This window comes from Pteropus alecto, unplaced genomic scaffold (genome assembly GCF_000325575.1).
Source record: "Pteropus alecto unplaced genomic scaffold, ASM32557v1 scaffold195, whole genome shotgun sequence".
In the NCBI taxonomy this organism is placed as follows: Eukaryota; Metazoa; Chordata; class Mammalia; order Chiroptera; family Pteropodidae; genus Pteropus; species Pteropus alecto.
Genome location: NW_006438073.1, coordinates 5,293,125 through 5,318,206, shown reverse-complemented (window position 1 = coordinate 5,318,206; position 25,082 = coordinate 5,293,125). Strand labels below are relative to the sequence as shown.

At 40.5% G+C, this 25,082-nt stretch overlaps 1 protein-coding gene across 1 annotated transcript in view; it reads right to left on the bottom strand.

Annotated features, from left to right (window-relative positions):
- Nucleotides 1-10,298, bottom strand: part of SLC22A3 (solute carrier family 22 member 3) — a 45,593-nt gene extending 35,295 nt beyond the window's left edge. The window contains exons 1-4 of the mRNA XM_006915039.3: nucleotides 10,186-10,298; nucleotides 6,864-7,018; nucleotides 5,168-5,336; nucleotides 4,183-4,300 (exon numbers count right to left, since the gene is read on the bottom strand). Coding sequence (XP_006915101.1) covers nucleotides 4,183-4,300; nucleotides 5,168-5,336; nucleotides 6,864-7,018; nucleotides 10,186-10,262 — 519 coding nt within the window. The 5' untranslated portion in view covers nucleotides 10,263-10,298. The remainder of the gene's footprint in view (nucleotides 1-4,182; nucleotides 4,301-5,167; nucleotides 5,337-6,863; nucleotides 7,019-10,185) is intronic.
- Nucleotides 10,299-25,082: the final 14,784 nt, after the last annotated feature.

Genomic DNA, 25,082 nt, shown 5'->3' with positions numbered 1-25,082 from the left:
GACAACCAATTCTCAGAATAATCCACCTGGCTGAATGTTAGAATCAAATCTGTTGTACCTATTTTTTTTCTGTTAAAACACAAATGAAGACCAGCTTTGAAAATTCTCTGAACAGACAAAACCAGTTTAATCATACAAAGTTTGATTTTGTTTATTTTGCAAGACTAACTGGACCGGAGTCATTTCTTGCTTATGCCTCTGGAAATTATAAGCAACACTTGAATTGTTTCCCAAGACTGAGATGCAGTAACTACTGAACAAGTCTTTATCTTTTAAGAAAATGGTAATATCATAATCAATCAATACAAAGAACAGTCACTGCTTTCCACCATAGAAACGGCTTTATAACAACATACCTGAGTCTCACTCCATGTTCTGATTTGAGTGCTCTGAGTTTGCAACTATCTTTCTGACATGTGCACAATAAATTTTACTAAATACTACTTGAGTCATTCATCAGTTTTATTTCAGCCATTTTTGAGCTTTTGACACTTCGCCCATCTTCCTTCCCAGGGGACTGGCGTAATCCTGGTTTGTAGTGAATCGAGGTTACCTTCCGTAATACGGCGTGTCCTTGGGGAGAGCACTGGGCATTGGCATGGGGTCTGGGGGTCCTCGAGGTCACAGCCAGAGAGCGGAGACACCAGCCAAGGCAACGACAGCTCTCTAAAGGTTTGAAGTGACTATGTAAACGTCAGGTTTCAAGGTGACTCTAACACCGACGTGAGCAGTGGCTATTTGAGTCGCCACGATATAAGTAATTGATATCGTTACACAAAAACTATAATAGAACCTGCTTTGCTTTTGGTGTTGGAGCTCAAGTAAAATGCCCACACCACTGGCCTGTGTGTCTAAGTTTCATGAAGCAGCGCTCGGCACATCATCACGCCGCGTGGGAACGTCGGGATCGCTGAAATCGAAAACTACTGTTTGGCCTGAGTCCAGCTATTATTAGCAAGGTATTCCAAACTGAAATGTTAATTCCTTCCCTTTTTGAAGACAGTACTTTGCTTTTCCGTTTATGCTGCACATTTTTAAGAGGTCGGAGATGCATAGGTTCAGTTCGAAGATATTAGTTTAAGAAAATCAACGCACGCTTTGAGAAGTAGGTGATTTCAGGTGTGAGGCTGCAACTTAGAAGACGAGCGTGGACAATCTCGTCGTGCTAACGTGCCAGGAAGCACGCGGAAACTGCCAGAGGCACGGCAGAGGACCCAGCACCCATCAAAGTGGGCCTCGTCTGCCCAAAGAGGGGCGATCTGAGCATCAGTAAGGATAATGGGAACTGTGGCGGACTGAAACATACACAGCGCGTGTAAACTCACGAGATCGCCACGAGGCTTAAAACCCCACAACGCACACCACACTGATCACTTTGGGACGACGTAGGGAACGACTCATAATCCTGAAAAGAGAGAATTATGCTTGTATCCTGTCTTTCCTACAGGAATGGTGTGTCAGTCACCAATCAGCGGATGAGAAAAGTTAGTCTTTGTGTAAGTATTCCAGCAACGGATGAAAAAACCATGTTAAAATGAGATATTGCCATTTTGACACCTCTGATGAATTAATAAATCTAGTCAATGATTATCCATGGCAGCTAATGTCACAAAAAGAGATAGGCGGACACTAAGTATCTCTTAATAGAAGTGTATTAAGTCACTTACTATGTAGTTTTGCCAGAATATCAAATCTGAACCTGAATAAGCTCTAGATCTATCATTTCAAGGTACACAAGAGACCTCAAGGATCCTCAGCGATGTAAGCAACAAAATTTAGACTACAGGAATAAACGACCCCCACAACAGTGTTCTTCACCCCCAAATATGCAAGAGTAGGAACTGGAGATTCGAGAAGACCAAAGAGACTCATCAATCAATCACAATACATAAATGCCACTAGGCTCCTCGTGCAAATGAACGAGCTGTAAACATTACAAGATGACCAGAAAATTGGAAACAGTGACTCGACGTTTGATATTAAGAAATTATTATCATTTTTTTCTAAAATAGTGATATTAAGATTATTTTTACATTTTACGTGATATACCACAGCCCTCCCAGCTTGCTCTTATCACACTGGCTATCAGTCCTCACAGCCGGAACAGATGCGTGATAATTTTCATTCAGTTTTAAGAACCAAATGAATATTCTCTGCCATTTATCCAGCAGTATCCTGAAGACAGTGCTCACGTAGCCCCAGAGTTCAGTAAATATTTACGTGTTCCTATTTTAGAGGTACAATCTGAAATAGTACAGGACGAAATGATATGCTATCTGGGATAAGATTTTTTACTGGTGGGTGAGGGCAGTAGATGGAGTTTAGAAAACATAAGATTGGTCATGAGTTAGTCACTGTCGGATCTGGGTGATGCACACGAAGAGATTCATTAAAACGCTTTCTCCTTTTGAATATGTTTGAAATTTCGCATCATAAAAAATTTTAAAAAGAATAATGTGAAAACACCCTGAAATAACAAAAGGAGACAAACTAAACACACCAAATCTTGGCCTCGGTAACAAAATGCCGACAGTGGTCAGATGCTAAATTCAAACCTGACTTTCAAATGGGGACCGACCGTCCAACTGCTCAAAACTGGAATTCAAAGGTGTTGGAAGCCTCTGGACCCACAGCTTGTGGTCTTTTACAAGCACAGCCCTGCAGCGCACTGACCTACCTCCCCACCACAGGGAGCATCTCTACGGGGCTGATGGATTAGCAGCGGGTCAAAGGGCCCGTGGGAACGGCGTTGAGCTGGACACACACAGGACGAGTATCAGCCACTGTTCTGGGAATTGTCCTCTGGCCTCGTAGCCGTACTCATAACACGGGACATGCCTGGTTAATCTGTTTCATCTCATAAGCCAGCAGCACACACTATTTTTTCCATATTCTTAAAACTTTGATTTGGATCTTACATACGCTTAGCTCTGGGATGACATGTGCAATCGCTTCAGGATACCACTGATTGAATAGCAGAGATATTCATGTGGCTCTTAAAATTGAGTACGAGTTATCGAACACCGGATCCAGCTATGAAGGCCGATAGCCGATGAGCAGAGAGGGCAGTGGGATATTTTTTCCCCTGAAAAGAATGCACAGCTCAAACGTGCTCGGTCAAAGACGGCGAGGGTCAGCCAGTCCTAATGGTTCAAACAGATCATGTGGAATCTTTACCACGTATTTTACGCTCTGCACGCCTCACGGTACATCATTAACCCATTTCCAACAGGGGCAACTGGTCTTCGGAACCTTTGTATACACGGAGGCTGCTACTCGCCGCTTAATATAATAGTAAAAAAGAAGGTAGGAATCCAAATATATCGGACCAAGTTCTAGGGAGCTGGGGAGGTGATAATAAAACCAACAAAACCCGTTTTTGTCAGAACGTTTCCACGGAGACAAACTGAATACTATGAAGAAAACAACGTCAGCAACCTAATATCCTTCGAAGTTTACATCAAAGATTCATATTTTCTAAAAATTCTTCTCTAATATTCCTTTTATAATAATCCTTCTGTTATTCTGCATTCACTTAAGTCTTTGCAACTACAGTCTTGTCATCAATTTTTATATGCTCTTCTCTAATTATTCAGCGTTCTTCAAATAAATATGCATATCGAATCTTACAAAGGGCAAAAAATGAGCTTTTAATCACCCCATGCTGTGAAACAGAGGCACCCAAAAAGCCTTTGTTAGAGGAAGGAGGGAAAGAAAGACGGAAGAGAGAAATGGAGGAAGAGAAGGCAGACCAGCCAGCATATGTAAGTCCAAAGGCTGAAATATTACATTATTGCTCAAGCTCTGGTTCGCATTAAAGAGTACTTCTGAGACTAAATTTAAAGACAAATCTTTAATCTAAATTGAACATATTTATAGTTTGTACAATTAAGATAAATGAATGATTAATACTATGGGGCCTATAGTAAATAAAGTATAATAATTCAAGTAACTTGGTACAACTATTAAAATATGAACTAAATGACCAACGAACCTTAACTAAAATGTTATCACAACTTCACAATCATTTCTTCTTTAATACACTTTATGATTCTTTCCAAGGTATTTTTTTTTTCCGCCAAACTAAAAATGCTTTAGTCAGATGTTTGATAATAGGTGTATAAGTGACAGATCAATTCACCCACTTCAATGACATTTGTTAACTAGTGATACATAAATTACCTCTGAGTAGCTGGGTGAGAGATACTTCCCATTGCATTTGGCAACGCTCCTCAGAATTTTTAAGGCTTTATCTCCTTCCTTCCGAGTAATCAGCCAGCGGGGAGATTCAGGAACCACCCTGGCAAGAAGAAAGCATTTTTTGAGCTATGAGTAGAAATTTCAAAACTTAAACTTTTACGACTTGAGTTTCTCTATCAAAATGGATCTTGCAATTAAATAAGAGTTTAGGAGAATCCGAGAGTTTGGAATAAGCTCTCAGAAACATAGATTATCTTTGCAAGTTTATTCTGGAAGGAAAAAACTGCTCCCTTGATAATAGGATCATAGCTCATAATAAAAATAATTAATATGACATTGCTCTTGTGAGACCAGGCTCTCCTAGAATACAGTGTCCTCAGTTACACATATGAAAAGACCCAAGAGTTGGTTAGCATTCAAGAAAAGATTAAGAACCCAATTTATGTAGTGATTTGCCCATATATTAAAATTAAGGTAGACAAATGATTAAAACATATTCACTCCATTAAAAGTCAAATGCTTTCTGAGAGGTTAATTTTCTCATGCTCTTAACATTTTCTTATTCCTCGGGGAACTCCTCAGCAATATTAATTCGCTTAATGGAACATACAGAGAAGCAAATCCATTTCGTTGCATTAATTTTGTATGTTGACGCACTAGCAGATAGGGTTTTTTTCTTTTGCCTTGTAGTTTTCATAAAGATATTACAAAATAAAAACATAATTAATACTCATTTAGAGTTTTGCGTTTGGGTATTTTGTTAATTTATTTTAATGACAACTATTAGTCACATAATCAATGAATAATCTCTATTTTCAGGTTCTTTAGAAATTCTTAAAGCCCACAGTCATTCTGGAGATGTTAGAAAATCTCTTTTATTGTTTTCATTTTCATGTTGGTTTAGAAGCACAGATTCCAGATTTCTGTGGAATAAGAATAAATTTGATAATGGCCCAAACCACATTACCAGTAATAAAGGAGAAAGAGGAAGTTGGGCAGCGTTATGGCCAGCTGGATCCCCTGCCAGTTGGGGATAAAGTAGGCAATTCCAGGGAGAATTATGATTCCAAGGGTGAAGAACATCTGAATCACAATTCCCACAATCCTCCTTTGCTTCGAACCCACGATCTCTGTCACTGAAGATAAACAAACATGAAGGTTAAGGAACCTCGAGATCAGCTCCAAACTCAGCGAACAGATGTAGCACCTGCTGCGTCCACCAGCATCACTGGAATACTACAGAAGCCTTCGCTATCCCAGGCTTCCCACACACGCTCACGTGACGGGATGTGCTTCCCAGATGACTTAACCATGTGCTTTCCTCGGCTCTCTTCTCTGCCGACTAACGACTAGCATTGGCACGCTCCTCTTACCTACCCAGCCCAGCATTCTTCTGGGTGCACAAAGAACGTATGCATTGGTTTTAGGAAAGCTTCAATGATGACTATTTTAAAAGGTCATTGTAATGATGAAAACGTCAGTATGATAAACTGGTGAGGTTTTATCACCTGTCTTTAAAGATTTGCATATTATAGAATCTTTAGGAGATTAATTATGAACATCAGACTCTACAAATAATTAGCAATTGATAGCTTCTATCAAATGCTAATTCTCTCCACAGTGTTGGACTTTTCATGTATGTGATATTTCTTTAAAAATCACATGCAGAATTTCATTGCTGGTACCCTTTCCTTTGCCTCCCTCCCCCACTAATCAGTTTCTATCTGTCACCAATTCTGCTCTGATCACCCCAGGATATGCTACTTTATTGCCGCCCTAAGATCACGACTTTGAAAATTCACTAGATTTGGGTCTCCTTAAAAATGCTTCATATTCCAGAGTTATCCCATCTGCCCCAGCCAGTGATAGTCAACCTCCCCGGCACTCCCTCTCCTTCCCCACCCATAAAAAGTTCTCCGAAGGGTCTCCAAAGAAGACACTGCTTGGGAGGGATGGCCGAGCAGGAACAGAAGAGAGTGGAAGCCCACAGATCTAGAGTGGTAATCAAAGAAAAGAAGCATTCAAATTTCTGTGGTCAAGAAGCCACATACGTGGCCAGTCCCAACACCACTGGAAAAAGAGCCAACACTAGCAGCCGAGACTTTCCCAGTAACACGAGCAAAAAGCAAAGGGAAGGTTTTCTTTCTTTTATACTCAGAAGGTCAAACTTTCTAGTAAAAAACTAGCAAAAATTCACAAATGAACTTCTCATTTTCAGGTTGCATCCCCTGCTTGGTGAAAAGTTCTTCCACTTATCCAAAAGGATAAGAATGTCACCTTATCCAAAAGGATAAGACTGTCACCTTAAACTAAATCACAAAAATACACAGAAAATTCTTTTAGAATGTTTGAAGGAATTATTGACATTTTAATAAAAATTAATCTCTAATAAAGCAAATCAAAAAATGTGATGACAGTATATCAGTGCTAGAAAGTGATTCACCTCAGTATTTTGTAACATTCCATATTTGGTCCCAAAAAAAGGAGGCACTTTAATTTCTAAAGAGTCAGAATCTTGCCCCTGTCCCTCCCATTTGCAGAAATAATTACTGTTGTAGCAAAGAAGCCTCACCATACTTGCGTGGGGAAGGCTAACTAGCTGGCTCTGCTCACCCATCTAACTCCGGTTCTCAAACAGACAAGGAGGCGTAGTGATGTCTCACCAATTACGTAAGAAGTCATCCATGTCCCCTTTCCAAACACGCCTTGTAAGAAGCGGAAGACCACAAACACGGGGAAATTTGGTGCAAATGCCACCACCACGCCAGTGACGCCGACACCGAAACAGGATATCAAGTAAATGACTATTCTGCCGTACCTTTCAAGAAAAAGAGAAGAGATCACCTTAAACATTTTCTTCAATACAATGGAAAAGACTATTTGTAAGTGTCATTAAAGGTGGTGTAAGTACGACATGTTGTCCTCCGTAACTTCGTCTTTACCATGTAAAAGATTGCCAAAAAGTCTGTGTTTTGTTTTATATCAAACCAGAGCAAATAAAAACACGTGCCTCTGAAATGACGTAAAATTTAAAGCACAGAATGCATCCTTTGGGGTTGCAGTTTTCAAAAAGATGACCCTCTCTATGACAACTGTTTTTTCACATATGATCTCCCTGGTGGTACAGCTTTGACACTTCCTAGCATTTTTGTGGGTCGAGTCAGAAAGAAAAAGGGATAAAAAGAAGCAGCAATGGACATTACAGATAGAAAGCCTGGGCTCCACCATCCACCAAGCACATGACTCTGGGCAAATTTCTTTAGTTCGCCAAGACTTGGGTTTTATTTGCTCACTTGTGTTTTGTTTTTATACGTTGGTTTTTTTTTTTTTAACCTTTCTACAATGAGGTTGCAGAGAGAATCAAATGAGATGCTAATGTGAAGGCTCTTTCTAAATCATAAAGTTCACAACTGACGTGAGTTGTTCTTAAGTTTTGTATTTTTATTTTCACCATTTACATAATATGATTAAATGGATTGGGAGGAAGGAACAGGGTATTGTGTGCGACACATCCGAGAATCTGATATTAAATGGTTCAGTACAGTTGTGCCAAATTATTGGCTGGCGAAAGCATGTCCTCAATGACTTTTAAGAGATTTGATTTGATGGCACTTTTCATAGAAATTTTCACCAAATTCACACATATGACATCTTGCTTCAGTCAGCAGAGTGGAGATAGAAGTAGCCTTGGTTTACCTGGTTTTTTAAATCCACTCTCTGCCCTCCCTTCCCTGTCCTCTCACAGATAATGTGGCCTATGAAATTGTTTCTTGTCCTTTCCTTCAATGGAATAAAGAAGAGAAGGTGCTGAATGGTTGGCCCCGGGTGAAGCAGAATTATCCGTGGGTCTGCTTCCCTCGACACCGACACCACACACTGCCCCTCCTTTAGCTGAGTTCCTTTAGTTTGAAAACCTGTTTATTGACGGTGAAAGGGAAACACGCAGAAGAAGCAGAGCCTAATGTTTTCATTAGGAAGAGTAACCACAAAATTAAAGCCATACATATTGAGAATCTATAACTCAATTCCAAATCGTAGCCAGCTGGGGGAGAAAGGGCTACGTGGGGGAGATTAAGAAAGAAAAGATTAATTGAAAAGGCTAGAAGCAGAAATAACAGAAAAGGACGCAGGTAAAAAGAGAGGAAAAGGGGAGAAAGAGCATCAGACACAAAGGATTAAGGAGAAAGCCACGTGCAGAGGAGGAAGGGAGGGGACGGCAAGAAAAAATGAGACGGATGACGGGGCAGAAAAGGAAGCAAAGGTTCTACCCATGTTAGAAGTTCTGTTTCGTATCTAGTAGTTAATGATGCATTTTTTTTATTTTCTTATCAAGACGAGGTTTAAAATTTTTGTTCTGACCTATATATCACATTCTTTTCTCTCACCATTAAAATGGTGATATCCCACATATTAGTCTGAAATTCAGAACACTCAACAAAGTGGAGTTTGCTTATCCATTTGAGTTCATTTTGTTTGTTTGTATATTTTTTAAGCACCACCTGTGTGGTAGGAAACACTGCATTAAGGATTAATTTGCATTATCTCATTTGACCTAAACAACGCTATGAGGTAAGTGTTATTTTCTCTATTATCAGCAGGTTAAAAAAAAATTCAGTATAGAGAAGTTAATTAATTGACACGACATCGTCCTACTAATAGAGGAGCCAGTATCTGAAAGGTAGGAAGTCCATTAATAACTAATTAAATCCTAAAAACTTCTAATAAAACCCAGGAACTTGTCAAGGAATTTTCAAAAGTTCACTGGAAAGACAAAAATCACAGGATTAAAGAAAGAATGACAAAATGTTTATAATTCCACATTTCTTTTTACAAGTACATATTTTTAATTGTTATTATAACAGAATTTAAATGTATGTCTATAAATTAATAGGTTGCTATCCTCTCTTGACTCAGCCATTTACCATGATTTTACAGAAGTTTTACAATTATTTGTAATATTTTTATAATAGTCCATTGTGTTGATATAGCTGTCTTTATTTTCCTTAATATAAGGCTTCTGAGGTTTTTCCTTCCTAATGTTTTCTTATATTCTATTACAAATAAAGATATATTGGATAAAAAAAAATACCCATTTTAAAGTCCTGGTCTAGTCAAACTCAGATTATCAGTTGGCTATAGAATTTGAGGCATTTTATTGTCTTGAATTAGTTCATTAATTGCTGTCAGCAGGTCTCTAAGAGGTACCCTTAGCACTGCCCACTGCGAGCATGTCACAGCGACCTGCCCAGGCTGGGCTAGAGTGATCGTAGCATTATTAAGCCAGATGTGGCCAAGGGCCAAAGTTTCCCTATTTTTGTCTTCAGGGGTATAGAATTATCAACTTACAACAGTATTTTCATCGTTAGAATTGGGACAAAGGAATAGTTAAACACAAACACAACTAACATCAAAAATATCTAAAACAGGAATAACTGAATAGAAAGCATGACCATCTTAAATATACAGATTCGCTGCGTCTGCCACTAACTAGTATATTTATGAACACTAAATAATAGATAAAACTCTTAATGGTTTTTGATAAAACTTTTTTTCACAGAGTTTTCAATCTGTAGGATAAAATACAAGGATTTTAAAAAATTAAACGGAACTAATTCGGAAGGGGCTGGCCTATGACTAAATTATTCAGATCACAACCAGTGAGTTATTGAAGCACCCAGAATCGACCCCGTAATGTCTGGCCAGCCGTCTGTCTACCACACGAAGAAGCCACCTTGCTGGTCTGGGTTTCCACTCAGATGCTTTTAGGGCCACCGAGGGCATCCCATCCATTGGTCTGGTTCGAGGATAAAGGAGACGTAGTTTAAGGAGGAAATAATTCACCCAATTAACCACGGTGAATGTCGCGAGTAGAGGAACTGACATTGTTTTCTGCGTGTAGTAAGAATATTTTTCTAATAGTTAACATAAAACATTTTCATCTCTACACATACATGTTGTATTATAGGTTGTCATATTGGTGCTTACCTGTCTGCCGCATAGCCTAAGGTGAACGCTCCAGCCAGGAAGCCTAGGTTTAGGATGGCTTGCGTGAGGTCCAGCATCCAGGCATTGACACACACGAGGTCAAACTGAGAAAACAAAGACACGCACAGGTGACACGTGGCAAGGCTCATCCCCAAGACCTCCGATCTTAGCTTTTGTCTAGATCGCTGATCTTTAAATATGGTTGCTCATATACTCTTTACATAAATTTTTAAAATCTATCACGTGCATATTTTTATATTGATTTATAAATACTTCCTTCACAAGTTTCAATAACGGCCAAGGGTACCATTTCGAGTATGCTATAAATACTGACATTTTCAAATAATGTTGAACATCGTTTGTTCAGCTATAGCTAATAGAGTCTAAATACCACAGCCGTTTGACACCTACCATCATGCAGTAAAAACAAGGTCAATTCTCTAAAATTTGCCATTAATCTTTTTTCCCTTTGAATTCTTATTTTCATTCTTATATACTTAAGTCCTAATATTTTATGTGTTAATGTGTATTGTGTTAATGGTGAGGTAAATAAACATTATTTAAATTGTTTATTTATGTGTTTTATATTACTTATGTTTACTTCCCTCACCATACTTTTATGTGTAATAAATTATGTATATAAATTAACATTTAATTAAAATTTTTCCTAACTACTTAAAAATTTAGTCTCTAAATATGAGAATTTTTTCTGATCAGGTTATAATTACACTTACTTTTAGACAAAAATTGATAAAAACATAAGATACAATGAATTTTGAAAAAGCATTATTACGCAGGAGTAAATATTTTTGGAAATGCACCTTTAGAAGAATGTTAAGAAAGTGGGTGTTTTCTAGATAGTTCATGTAATTTGTGGGTGAAGATTTATTACGAGAGCAAATTAGGGCTCAACATCAATTCTATTCCTGCTTTTCATTCTTATAAATTTATGTGCCAAGAAAATGTGTCTGTATAAAAAACTAATGGGAATGGAGAGAGTTTGGTCACAACAATGTCACTCGATTCTTCTGCTTCCTTCTCGCTCGTTTGTCAGATTCACATAGCAATCTATCCTCAGAATTATTTTTACTTTTCTGTTAACCAACACACCATTTCAGTCTGCCTACGATCTTGCTGTAAGGAAAGAAATGGAAACCAGACTTACAAAAATTTGTTTAATCAAGTCATTAAGGTCATTTATTTTCTTAATTACTTTCTTAATATAAAACCACTATTACAAATTGTCCCACTGCTTAGTTCCCATGGGTCATAAAACCCCAGGTCAGTTAATCACAGTGAGAGGACACTTTGCAAATAGTCGATATTAAAATAAAATTAATTAATGATAAAATGTCTAAATGTAGGATGTGTCCTCATCATACATATGTTCTCCGGCAGATCCATTGGGAACATATGTGAGTTGAGGCTCTGAAAACGGATTCCCTTTAAAGGAATCCCCTGTGATCTCCTGTGATCAACTCTGCATACCTCCAAATGGCATGCCTACCCTCGCAGGCTACTGCGTTAGATTGTAGCATGAAGACAAAATGAATGTTGTCGGAACAGGAATTGTGAGTAGTCTCATAAATACATATCCATAAGCAAGCTCATATTTATTTATAGAACTCAACTCTTGCCTTGGTTCCACAGTTAATGAATGACCTGTCACCTAACAAAGCCAGGGAAAGAAATTGGGGGGCAGGGGGAGCAGTAGTAGCTGGCTCATCTCCAGAGCTTCTGACAAGATTAATGGAGATTCAAGAGGTTCAAACATTTACATATATGTATAATAGTAGTGATTGTGGTAATTTAAAAGAGTTTACTGGTTTCTCAAGGCACAACTTTATTCTAAGTTAATTTGCAGATGATTATTTATCTGAAATAATTTCCCATTGGAATGAAACATGTAAACAATGCAACTAGAATAAAAGTACCTAAAATCTCAGTAAGCGAAGAGGCGATCTAATTGCCAGAGAAAACATTTGTGTCTGAAGAACACCAACCGGGGTCAGATATAAACACCCAAAGATTAGAATTTGCTCCCTCCAGCTCTACTTCAGATAACTGGGTTAGTTAAGGACACGGGCATGCTTGTCACAGACGACACGCAAGGCCTAGCGAGACCCATCATTTTAATGCATTTGTTCAGCTGCTTTTAAATTGTGTGAGTTAAAATGCCCTCCCAAATATTCTCTAAAACCACAAAATATTCTTTAACGTAAAACCATTTACCGTTTTCAGTCCCGTAAGAGAAACTGTCACAAGGATCTTTTCATACTTCATGTTAAAATAAAATTAATTAATGATAAAATATCTAAGTGATTAAAATGCCATAACTTAACATTTTCTAAAGTACTACGATGCCGTCTAAAGTACTCTGAGGGCCACATATTGTCTGCCCTCTGTGCTTTGTTCTGCATCTCAGGAGCTAGAGCTGTGGAAACTACATTTCCCAGAATCCTTTGCTAGCAGGATTCTGTTTAGGTTCCACAAGTACTGGGGCCTAGTACAAGATCAGAAGGCAGGAAGGAGGTAGTGGGGATTCTGCTTCTAGCTGTGGGAGCAGGTCCAGCTCCAATCCGCTGCCAGTGACAACAGCAGTCGGTGACTGCAGAAGCCAGACAATGCTTATAACCAGTACCAGCCACATGGGGGCAAAGAGACAAGGGCCGACGGGTTCTGTACTGCAGTGCAGCACATCGGGAGCTTCTGCATGAACTGTCTCCTCCCCTTCTTGCTTTTCCAGCCCTTCCAAATCAGCTCCAACCCAAAAACCCTTTTATTAAGTCCCTTTCTTCTCAAAATACCTAGCCTGACTTCGGTTTTTGTGACTGGAGCCTGCCATCTTTTAAAAGTATAAAATAAATTATGTACCTGTAAAGAAATACGCACACACACACACACTCATGTTTCTAATATAGGGAACAAACACTGCAGTCTCAAGGATGCAAAGGCTTGGTTCTGACCCTTAGTCACAGGGCAAGGAGGCAGGTGGACGCTTCCTGGTCTACCCTGAGCTCGCAGCCTGCGAGGCCTGCTCTCCCCACAGCTCTCGGTCTGCAATAAGAGAGGTCAGCAGACACTGAAGCCAATGAGTGTCACAGGCTAAGGCCCTTCCCCGAAATAAAGAACTAGCGACTTGTTGTAGTCCCAAGGAAGACCTAAAACCATCTCTCGTCAACCTTACCTAAGTCCGAATCAAAGACTCAAGTGTTTACGTCTTTTTCCTGAGGCATTCTATCTAGAACAAGTGAGCTATCTTTTGTTTTCAGTATACACAAGCAAAGAGTTTAAAAATCATTTTTAAATGCTCAGAAATCCATGTGTACCCATTCTGTTCCTTATTAATCCCCCAAATCACTTTTACACAAAGACAATTACGCCCCTTGGCATGAGCAGAAAGCCAATCTGAGAAGGAGACTCAAACAACTGTTTATGTAACGTTGAAAGGATTGTATTGCTTCATTTTGCAGAAAGCCCAACTCTAGTCTAATTAGACACTTTTGAAGGGCTTCCAGCCAAGGGCTTTTCTTAGTTAAAATTCAAATGGACATTACACAAATTTGAGTCATAATGATAAAATGCTGGGGCAAGTTATTACGAGACATATGTTAAAGTTTTGATTTCTAAATTATCCTTAAAACCAGAGCAGCAGAATCTCTCCAATATACAAAAGTTAAAGATAAGAAATAAAGTTAAAAAAAAACAAAAAACAAGTATGCAAGAGACTCAGACACTCAGGAGGGAACTTGCCTGCTCCTTAAACTTTTGGAAGTGGACTCCGATGGCTGGCAGCTGGCTTTTCCACAGAGGCCTTGTTCGGCCCTCTTGAACGAACTCTCGTATAAGAGACTCTAAGCTTAGAGGATGTTGCCATACTTGGCTCGGTCAATCATGGCCATCAGAAGTCGTACTCATCATTGTATCGTTGTGGAAGCAGAGAAGCCTCTGAAGTTAAATGACAAGGTCTAAGTGCCTCCGCTTTGATTTTTGAAGGATGAATGGAAAACCGAACCACTTCTAATCAGCTCTTAGTCAAAATCAGTAGCCACGAAACTCTTTATCAGTGTTAAAAACTTCGCTCACACCTCTGGTCTGACCCTCAGGTGTGGGGTGCCCCTGGCTGCATTTACCATTGGCCAAATCACTTTCCCCTGTGGACCTCCATGAGAAGGTTCCATTTCAAATTAACAAGACACCATAATGGAGCCTAAGAATGGTTAAAATTTATTGTAACCATAAAGAAAGTAATTAGGATCGGGTCTCCATGAGGGAAAAGGATTTCATCACTACTTCTAATCATAATAGAAATGTCTTTAACATGATCCGATGGCATCGTCTGGGCACCTTAATTTAACATCAAAAGTTAATGCTTCTCTGTTCTGCAAGACCCATCACGATGAGCTTCGGGTATAAAAACTAACCACCAGGCATTTACGGATAGCTTCCCCTAGTGTCGTCGGCGTAACGCCAGCAGCATGACTGTGGAGTGTAGAGCAGTCAGACACACAAAAAAGGTGGAGCATAAACAGATCCTCCAACAATAAGCTAGATTTAGAAGGAAAACAAAATGGAGAAGAAAGGTATTCGAGCAGTGTGATGGGCAGCCCAGCACAGCCAGGAGCGAGAATGCCACCGAGGTTCAGATCCGCCTGCAGCTGGTGGGGCACCAAGCTGAGATTTTAAGCCGAGAAACCACTTGTCTCCATTCTGCCCAGTGGGGGACGGGGTGAGGTCCAGGGCGTGGGGTGGTGAGTTTCCGACTCAGGAAACCAGTGACATCAAGACAGCTCGGGGCAGAGGGAGGAGGAAGGTCTGAAGGAAAGAGGAAGCATCTGGAAGGTTGCAAATGGAGAGGTCCAGGGCAGATGTCCTGGCCCCGGAACAAACAAGATTCCAGGGACATGAGAGCGAGTCGGAGAGATGGGGAGGAAACCGAAGAGTCTGCAATGATCACCTAGGACAGGGCGACTTCACCTGGCATAAAGAGGCACCGTTACGTGATAAGAGGCTTAAGAAGCTCACTGTCACGTAGGCCGTTCTCCAAGGTTAACGAAAGCCAAGCTTTAATGTGCAGTAAAACAAATGAACTCTGAAATACGATGGAGAGATGGCCTTTCATGCACGCTTTTTGTGAGCCTGTGAAGTTGGGAGAAATGAGAAAAGTAACCCTGCTGTAGTAATAATAACGCCTGGTCATTTATTAACTCGTGCCCTTCGTGACTCACTCTCAACTCTAAGAAGCTCCAGTGTTTTATTTCTTCGTAGTGAGGACATGCAATTACTCATCTTAAAATGTTTACGATTTCCGTAAATAACTGAGAATGTCCAAAGACAAGAGGCAGATGAAGTCAGCGTTCGTGGAGATCTACGGGCAGGGAGGAGCCGCTTCCCAGAGTCACACCGCCTGGGTGTCTTGGCTCTGCCGCTCCGAGCTCTGTGTCCTTTGACAATTTCTTTAATGTCTTCGACTCTCTGATGTATGAACTGGAATGATGATATAAAAGGTACGCCCAGTGCCTGGGACATGTTATGCTCAATAAATGTACTGATTGCATTATGATTAGTGATGTGATGATGATAATAAGCAACTGATGGCTTTAAAACGTGGTTTCCAATGCTGGCTGCTCATTAGAATCACTTAGGAAGATGGAAAGAATGCCTGAGCCCCACTCCAGACCAATTAAATCAGAATTGAGTCTGGTGAGCAGCTGAGGTTGAAAACTGCTGGCTTGGAAGTAATTGGCTATTTAAATACCTACTGGGGGATGCTTAATTTTTGCATTTTGTGCTGGCTTAAGCAGCGTCCACCTGGAACCTCAGAATGTGACCTTATTTAGAAATAGGGTCTTTGCAGTTATGATCAGTTATGATGAGGTCGCACCGCATCAGGGTGGGCCCTAATCAAGTGACTGTATCCGAGGAAGAAGAGAAAGACAGATAAATACACAGGAAGGACGCCATGGGAGGACTTTGGCAGAGATTGGAGTGATGGTCCACCAGCCGAGGGACACCAGGGATTGCCTGTGCAATGGTTTGCTGGGGCCGCCACAACAAAGGACCTCGATCTGGGTGGCTTAAACGATGGAATTTTTTTTTTCACAGTTCTGGAGGCTAAAAGTTCAAATCAAGGTGTCAGCAATGTTGGTTCCTTCTGAGGCCTCTGTCCTTGGCTCGTAGATGGCTGTCTTCTCCCTGTCGACCTCACATGGTCGTCTTCTGTGTGCGTCTGCATCTTAACCTCTTCTTATCAGGTCGCCGGTCACTTGGGTCCACCTTAAGGACCTCATTTCAATTTAATTTCCTCTTTAAAGATTCTGTCTCCAGATGCAGTCACAGTCTGAGGCACACGTGAATTGGGGGAGATGTATCGCTGCCCACACAGCCATCCACATCAGCAGGGAAGACAGCACATTCTCCCCTGGAGCCTTCGGAGGCTGCCCAGCCCTGCAGGCACCTTGATTTCAGACTTCCGGTCAGCAGAACCGTGAGGGAATGATTTTCTGCCCTTTTACACCGCCCAGTTTGTGATAATTGCTTATGCTGGCCCTAGGAAACTAATATACGTATCAACTGGCATCTTTTGAAAGTTTCTGTATAAAATGGAGTATTATTTAAAAAAAAAAAAAAAAAAAGAGCGAAAGCCCTCCCTCCTAGGTGTAGCCCCCGGACTCCAGGGGCGAGCTCAGTCCCGGTCCTGGGTCCGGATGCGGGCCAGCTGCATCTCCCGCATTGCTCGTCCTGCCCCCTGGTGGAGAGAGCAGGGATCTCTCCCTCAGGGTAAAGGCCAGCCGCCACTGCTGCCCAGATGGCCTTCTGACGTGGGAGGTGACGCACCTGCTCAGGGCCAGGCTGGGCCCTCAGCTGTCCTGGCTTCCCAAGCAGAGGGGACCTGGCAACCAGACGTGAAGGGGAACTGCTGCCCCATGGGACAGACTGACCGACAGGAGGTGGGCTGTTCTGAGGTGCGGACAGCTCACACCACGGCCGGGGAGATGCCCGGAGCGTGGGCATCCAGCAGTGTCTGCCGTGAGACTGTGGCCAGCGCGGGGCTGTACCCCCTGATTTGCTCTCTCTCCTCTTCTTCTCTTCCCCTCCTCACTCTTCCTTCCCTGCTCCTGATTTAAAAAAATAAAAAAGTTATGTCAGCTTTTGCCCCAGGCTCCATTTTGGGGCGAATTCAGGCTAAGGAAAGCTTAAGCAGTGAATCGCGATCATTTCTACAAGAACTGCTCTATTTTAAATTCATGACTCCGTGTTTTGGGGGAGTCTATTTGAAAATTATGCATTTTAGGTGGTGAGTTAGCAATTTTAAACTTCGGGTTGCATGCTCAGGGGACATTGGTTTGCTGTTGCCCAACATCCACTGTCACCCCCTCTGATAGCACCACTGGACTGACTCCTGGGAAATCACGCCTCCTCCATGAGCAGGAAGAGGGGCTGTCAGTCAAGGTGCTCTGCCCAGCCTCCTCAAGGCTACCACATGGCTTGGGTTGGGTTGAACTGAGGATTAAGTGATAGAATTAATATTTAATTGCTTGGCACTCCGTAGACACCCAATAATGTTTGTTCATTGATTGATTTGGACAGTCAATATGAGTACAAGACTTAAAATAGCTTATGATTGAAGGTGAATTGTAAAGAACCAGGTCCTATGACTTCGTTTTTAAATATTTTCTATTTTTCAATTATAGTTGGCATAAATTATTATATTAGTTTCAGGTGTACAACACAGCAATCAGACATTTATGTAACTTATGAAGTGATCACCCCGATAAATCTCGTACCCATCTGACACCACACATAATTATTACAATATTATTGGCTATATTCCTTATGCTGTACTTTTACATCCCCCTGTTTCGTAAGCACCAGTTTGTACTTCTTAATCCCTTCCCCTCTTTCATGTACCCCAACCTCCCTCCTATCTGGCAACCCTCAAATGTTCTCTGTATCTGAGTTTGTTTCTGTTTTGTTTATTTATTTTGTTCCTTAGATTCCACAAGTAAAGGAAATCACATGGCATTTGTCTTTCTCTGTCTGACTTACTCCATTCAGCACGATACCCTCTAGGTCCATCCACATTGCTGCAGATGGCAAGATTTCATTCTTTTTTTATATTGCTGAGTAATAGTCCTTCGTATATATGTACCACCTTTTCTTTATCCATTTATCCACTGATGGACACCCAGGTTGCCTCATTATCTCGGCTATTGTAAATAATGCTGCAATGAACGTATGGATGCATATGCCCTTCAAAGTAGTATACTGGGTTTCTTCGGATAAATACGCAGAAATAGGGTCCTTCTTTGTCTCTTGTTACAGCCCTTGCTTTAAAGTCTATTTTGTCTGATATAAGTTTTGCTATCCCAGATTTTTTTTATTTCCATTTTCATGAAATATCTTTTTTCCTCCCTTTACTTTCTGTCTGTGTGTGTCTTTTGATCTGAAGTGATCTCTCGTAGGCATATGTAAGGGTTTTGTTTCCTTATCCATTCAGCCACCCTAGCTTTTGATTGAAACATTTAATCCTTTTTCATTTGGAGTGAATGTCACTATGCAGTTATTGGCATTTTATTATTCATACTTTTTTATATAATTTTTTCTTCTTCTTAAAGAAGTCCCTCCAACATTTCCTGTAATACTGGTTTGGTGGTGATGATCTCTTTTAGCTTTTTCTTGTTTGGGAAGCTCTTTATCTGTCCTTTGATTCTAATGATAGCCTTGCTGGGTAGTGTCATCTTGGTTGTAGGTCCTTGCTTTTCATTACTTTGACTACATCATGCCAATGCCTTCCGGCCTGCAAAGTTTCTGTTAAGAAATCGGCTGACAGTCTTATAGGAGCTCCCTTGTAGATAACTGCTTTTCTCTTGCTGCTTTTAAGATTCTCTCTTTGTTTTTAATCTTTGGCATTTTAATTATGATGTGTCTTGGTGTGGGCCTCTTTGGGTTCATCTTGTTTGCAATTCTTTGCGTTTCCTGGGCTTGGATATCTATTTCTTCTCCAGGATATGGAAGTTTTCAGTCATTATTTCTTGAAATAGGTTTTCAATTCCTTGCTCTCTCTTCTCTTTCTGGTATCCCCATGATGCAAATGTCGATACGCTTGATGTTGTCCCAGAGGCCCTTAAACAATCCTCATTTTTTTTGGATTACTTTTTCTTGTTGCCGTTCTGATTGTTTTCTCCCACTTTATCTTTTAAATCATTGATTTGATCCTATGCTTTATCTAATCTGTGATTCCCTCTAATGTATTCTTCATTTCAGTTATTGTATTCTTCATTTCTAACTGGCTTTTTATGTTTTCTATCTCCATTTTTATGTTTTCTTCCTCTTTGTTAAAGTTCTCACTGAGATCATCCACTCTTCCCCTAGGTTCATTGAGCATCTTTATAACCAGTGTTTTGAATTCTAGTAGATTGCTTGTCTCCATTGTTGGGTTCTTTTTCTGGAGCTTTGTTCTGTTCTTTCATTTGGGACATGTTTCTTTATCTCCCCATTCTGGCTGCCTTCCTGTGTTTGTTTCTATATATTAGTTTGGGCTCCTAAGTCTCCCGGTCTTAGTAGAGTGGCTCTATGTAGTAGGTGTTCTGTGGGCCCCAGTGGTGCGGTCTTCCCTGGTTACCTGAGCTGGGTGCCCATGATGTGTCCCTTGTATGAATCATGTGTGCCCTCCTATTGTAGTTGAGCTTTGGTTGCTGTTTGCACATCAATAGGAAGGACTGACCCATGGGTTGACTGGTGTGAGGATTGGCTGGTGAGGGGCTGACCCTACGGAGCAGACTTCACTTTAGCAGGGCTCTGGTGCCTGCCCTTCAGGTATGTCCTCCTCAGATGCAGCCCTGGGTGGTACTCGTGCTCTGGTTGAAGCTGGCCACCAGGGGTCCCTCCCCATGGGCCTCCTGGGAGGGGCCCAGCAGCAGGCCAAATTCAGCCACAGCCTGTTCATGTATGGCCCAGGCCAATGGCCACTGCCTATGCTGGGCTTACAGGTGCCTTGAGAGGCCAAGCCAGGAACCAAGGCTGGTTGCTGCTAGTGCTGGGCTTAGGGATGCTCAGCAAGAGGTATAGGGTATGCGAAGCCAGATGCTGCTTGTTTGAGTTTTGGGAATCTTTGAGAGATTTTAGAAAAGTCCACAGCATGAGCCAAGACAGGACATTTGTATGGGAAGGAAAAAAAAAAAAAACTGGAGGCAGCTTGGGTGGGCCAGCAAGTTTGGAGAGGCAGTGTCTCCGAGAATCACCAATGCAGGGTGACCAGTGTTATCCAGGTTGATGGAGACTCAGATACGGTGCCCACCTGCATCTGCAAGTCAAGTGCGGGGAGGACTCAACAAAGGAACAGTAGACTCTGCCAGCACTTCTGCCTGGAAGAATGCCGCCCCTCCAGCCTTCACTCTGAAGCCAGACAGTTCATTTCCTCCCCAAGTGTCTCTGGCGCTCCTCAAGCAGCTGCCCCAGAGCAGCTGGAGCTCAGAGCAAGTGAATACATCACTGAGTAAGTCTATGCATGGTCTTGGACTTTTAAGAAGAATGTTTGTGACTCCCACCACCCTCTGTCTCACTCAGCCACAATCTATACTAGTTTTCATAGCCAGAGGTTGTGGGCACTTCTTTTTCTGGCACTGGAACCCTGGGATGGAGAGCCTGGTGTGGGGCTGGGACCCCTCATTCCTCTAGAAGGACCTCTACAGCTGAGATATCTCTCCCAATTCTCAACCACCACATGTGGGTGTGGGACCAGCCCATTTCACATCTCTGCCCCTCCTACCAGTCTCAAGGTGGCCTCTTGTGTATGCCCCCAGTTGTAGGACTTCTGTTCAGCCTGACCTCAGGTGACTCCCAATGATGGTAATTCTATAGTTGAGTTATAATTTTGATATGGTCATGAAATGAGGCAAACTATCATCTACCTACTCTGCCATCTTGACTCGAAGTCCCCCCATGACTTCCTAATCAAGTGAGATTCCCAGTCTACAATGTCAGATACTTCTTCATGTCATCTGAGAATGAAGGTTGCAGAAAGAGGAACAGCTCTATAAGCATTTTACTAGAAATTTTTTCACTAGGAAGTAAGCTGTTAAAGTAAAGATTTAGAAATATGCAGCAATTTGGTAACTCATTCTTTCCATAATATTAAGTAACTCATTCTTTCCATAATATTAAGTAACACACCAGTTCTCCAAGAGTGGTCAACAGCGATAGCATCATCTGGGAACTTGTGAGAAATACAAATTCTTGAGGTCAAACTCAGACCCATGGAATCTAAAACTCTGGGAGTAGGACCCAGAAATCTGTTTGAACGAGTTCTCCAGGGCATTCTGCTGCCTGCTCAAGTTTGAGAACCACAGAATCTAATGTGCTTTTTACCTTAGTAATTTTTCAAATTGGACACTCTTACATTAACTGTTGGCCACCTTCAGAGAAATGAGAGATATTATTACAGTCTTCTTGAAAGAATGCCTGGGCATTACATTAGTTTTGCTTCGTATATGCATCTTCAATTGCTATGTGACAAGTAACCACAAACCTAGAGGCTTAAAACAACAGCATGGACTGCTAGAGAAAAGTCAAATGAGTGACCTGGAACATCTGTTTGGAGAAGTTTTTCAGAAACCTGAGAGAACAGACAGAGGAGGAGAAATCTGAGGGGAAAAAAGACACAGAGGAATCCAAGGTATAGATATCGTTTTTCTCACAAGGGGGACACAGAAGAGAGAAGAAACGATGATTGCGCACAGGCGGAACCGGCCTGTGTGCCGGCCACCTGATACTGTCCTTTAAGTTTCTGAATCAGGTCTCCGATCTTTTCTCTTTCTCTTCTGAGGATTGAGTCATTTTTATGGATTCTGCTACTGCATCCATTTAGTGAACTGGTCATCTCAGTTTATTGTACTTTTCAGCTCTAGAATTTCCATTTTAAGTTTCTATTTTTTATGTTGAAATTCTCCATTATTCATTAAGACCATTTCTCCTTTAATTCTTTGAGCATCATTGAATTGGTTGAATGTATTTATAATAGCTGTTTCGAAGTCATTGGCTACTAAATTCCAACACCTAAGACCTCTAGAGTCAGTTTCCATTGGCTGCCCTTTTGCATTCTCCCCGCAACTTCCAAGCATGGCGATGTTTCCTGTTCTCTACATATTTTACTGGCTGAAGATGTAAGAAGTCAGGGCTTAAAGCTGGCAGATAATAGTCACTTCAACCTCTCTGAATCCATTGTGCTCTTCTAATGATTGTAGGCTCCCGTTATAGTAGGAAGTTACCTTGCCTTTACTCAAGCTGTAGTCTCTGACACCCCCATCATGTACAGCAGCTGATAACTCAGCTCAATTTTATAGCTTCTTGCAGCTACTTTTTTCAGCCTGGCCCTCTGGTGGTCACCTCTAGGATCTGGGAATTTATATTCAGATTCCATGATTCACACTTTCTGGAGTTCTCCTGCTTCTGGGCAATCTCACTCCCTGATTTCCAGCTGATCTGCTCTGGTACTGGTGAGGAGTTGGCTTCTGTGGTAACCTTATTCCATGATATAAATTATAAAACCTAACATCCAAAATGGGTCTGTTAAGCATCTGTCTTTATGAGACATTGCTAAAGTAATAATCAACCTTAGAATAATAGCAGGTCCTATATGTTGGGGTGGGGGGTAGGCCTTTTAAAAATGTTTTTGCCTTGGAAATAAGATTATCTCTTTTTTGATGAACACCTTCAATAGCTCCCCATTTTTTATAGAATAAATTTCAGGCTTTTTATTATAGCTTTCAAGGCCCCTCCCATATTGCTCTAACATATTTTTTTCAATCTCATCACCCACTGTTTTTCACTCTTTCAGCTACACTGGTGTGTTCACAAATAATTGAATTATTTTTACCTTTTTGAGCTTCCAGCTGTTCTATCTAGCGCACCATTTTAGCATCTCTTCTTTGCCTGATAGAATCCTATTCCGTCCTTCTTCAAGGTCTAGATATGCACAGGAGTGGAGATACCCTACTTATCAGAACCTTTGTGGGTACCTATTCGGTTAGCTTCAGAAGTTAAACATCTTAATTATGACCACACATCCTGAATTTTCCAGAAAAGTCTCAATTCCATAATTCTCTTTGTCTCCGAAGTAAATTTTTCATTTCTCAGACTACATGTTCCTATTTTGGGGTTTGAAAATATGACTTACTACAATATGATTATTCTGTATCATTGGATTAAAAAGCTGAAGGAAAAAAATTATTTTTAAAAGATAGTTGCCCAAAATTGTTAAAGATTATTTTTTAGTCAGCAATGTGGTGACTATATATAAAAGAAAAACAACTATTATAATCACCTGCAATTTCACCTTGATATGAATATTCTTCTAGACTTTTATTTATGGATATATACATCTATATCTGTTTTAAAAAGACAAGGTTCTATCCTTCCACTATTTGAAGATTCTGTATATTATTTATGAGTTTGTGAGTCTCTCTTCTATACCATCACTATAAATGTCTATATGTAGTCCCTTACATATGTGGCATAATTAGTAAACCAATTCTTTATTTTGAACAAGAGATTAAGTCATTTTAATTTTTTCTGCCATTACGTAAATGTATTTCAAGCTTTATTTTAAAAAGGGGATGTTAAATATTTAAGAGTTTTGAAATACAATTAAGTCATTGCAAGCAAAATAAATGCATGTGGGGTAAAAAAATTAAATTATAATGTCAAAAAATTATTCCAGTTGTTTTGTTAACCTTTCCATATTTCAACTTATTACAAAACACGTTTTTAAAAATGTTACATAAAGCACCTTGCTAATTTGTCTAGATTATGTATTCTTTTGTAAAATTCTTACACAGAACTCCTAAAATATATATTCATGAGCATATTCCATTGAACTCAATTCTTTCCCCACAAAGTTTTCCAACCCCAGTTTTAAAACAAAATAAAATGTAGGATCTGTCTAGATTAACTTCATGGTTAAAGTGATCACAGCTTCTTAAAATTGATGTTGTATCCTTTACAGGAGAACAATCCTCTGAAATAATTAGGAGATGTAGAGACATTTAAAAGGACATGATAAGTATATAAAAATGACTCAACATTTTGGAAACAAGGCTATCCAGACTAGATGACGGGAAAAATAAAAAGAGGTGACATAGTCAGCATGTATATTTCACGAGTATTTATTTGTGTATGATTTCTGAGCACGGGTAATAAATAATGAGACATAAGTCGGAAACGATAACACGTGCACAGCAGAAGTCACAGCTCCCTGATTTTTTTTTTCACTCTAACTACGATTACATTGGTAGAGAGGACTGATTTGTAAATGAAATTATACAACAATTAGCACAAAAATTAGCCAACTATTTGATAATTATAAGTACTGAACAGGAAAAGAAAATCACACAGGATTTATCCTTTGAAACATTATACTTTTTAAAACTAATCATCATAATAAAAGTTTAGTTGCCTTTTACGATTCTTTGGTTTGGGAAAAGGAAGGTATCAAATTAACCTGTCACAAAGCAAGAGACTTGGGGACTTTTACCGGTGCAAAAATTAGTTCTATCACGTTTGCTTGGCAGTTTGAAAACAGTGCCAGAGGATACTACTGGAAGTTTTTCTTAAATGCAAATCGATATTTGGCAGCTTTCTGGGCTATGAGACCCAATGGAAAAGCAGGAAGAATGCCATCAGCCATCTGATTGTAGGTTGGGTAAAACAGAAGAGGAAAACTACTATAAACTAAATAATAATCCCACAATGAGCTGAATCATCCCTTTTGAGGAAAGTAAACACTTGACTTTCTATCTGTTCTATGAAGAGAGACTCCCCGCCCCCGCCTCCCACATGAGGGTGTGAGGTGGGGTCCTGTTAACTACCCGGGCCTCTCCCAGCACATCTAGACTCCA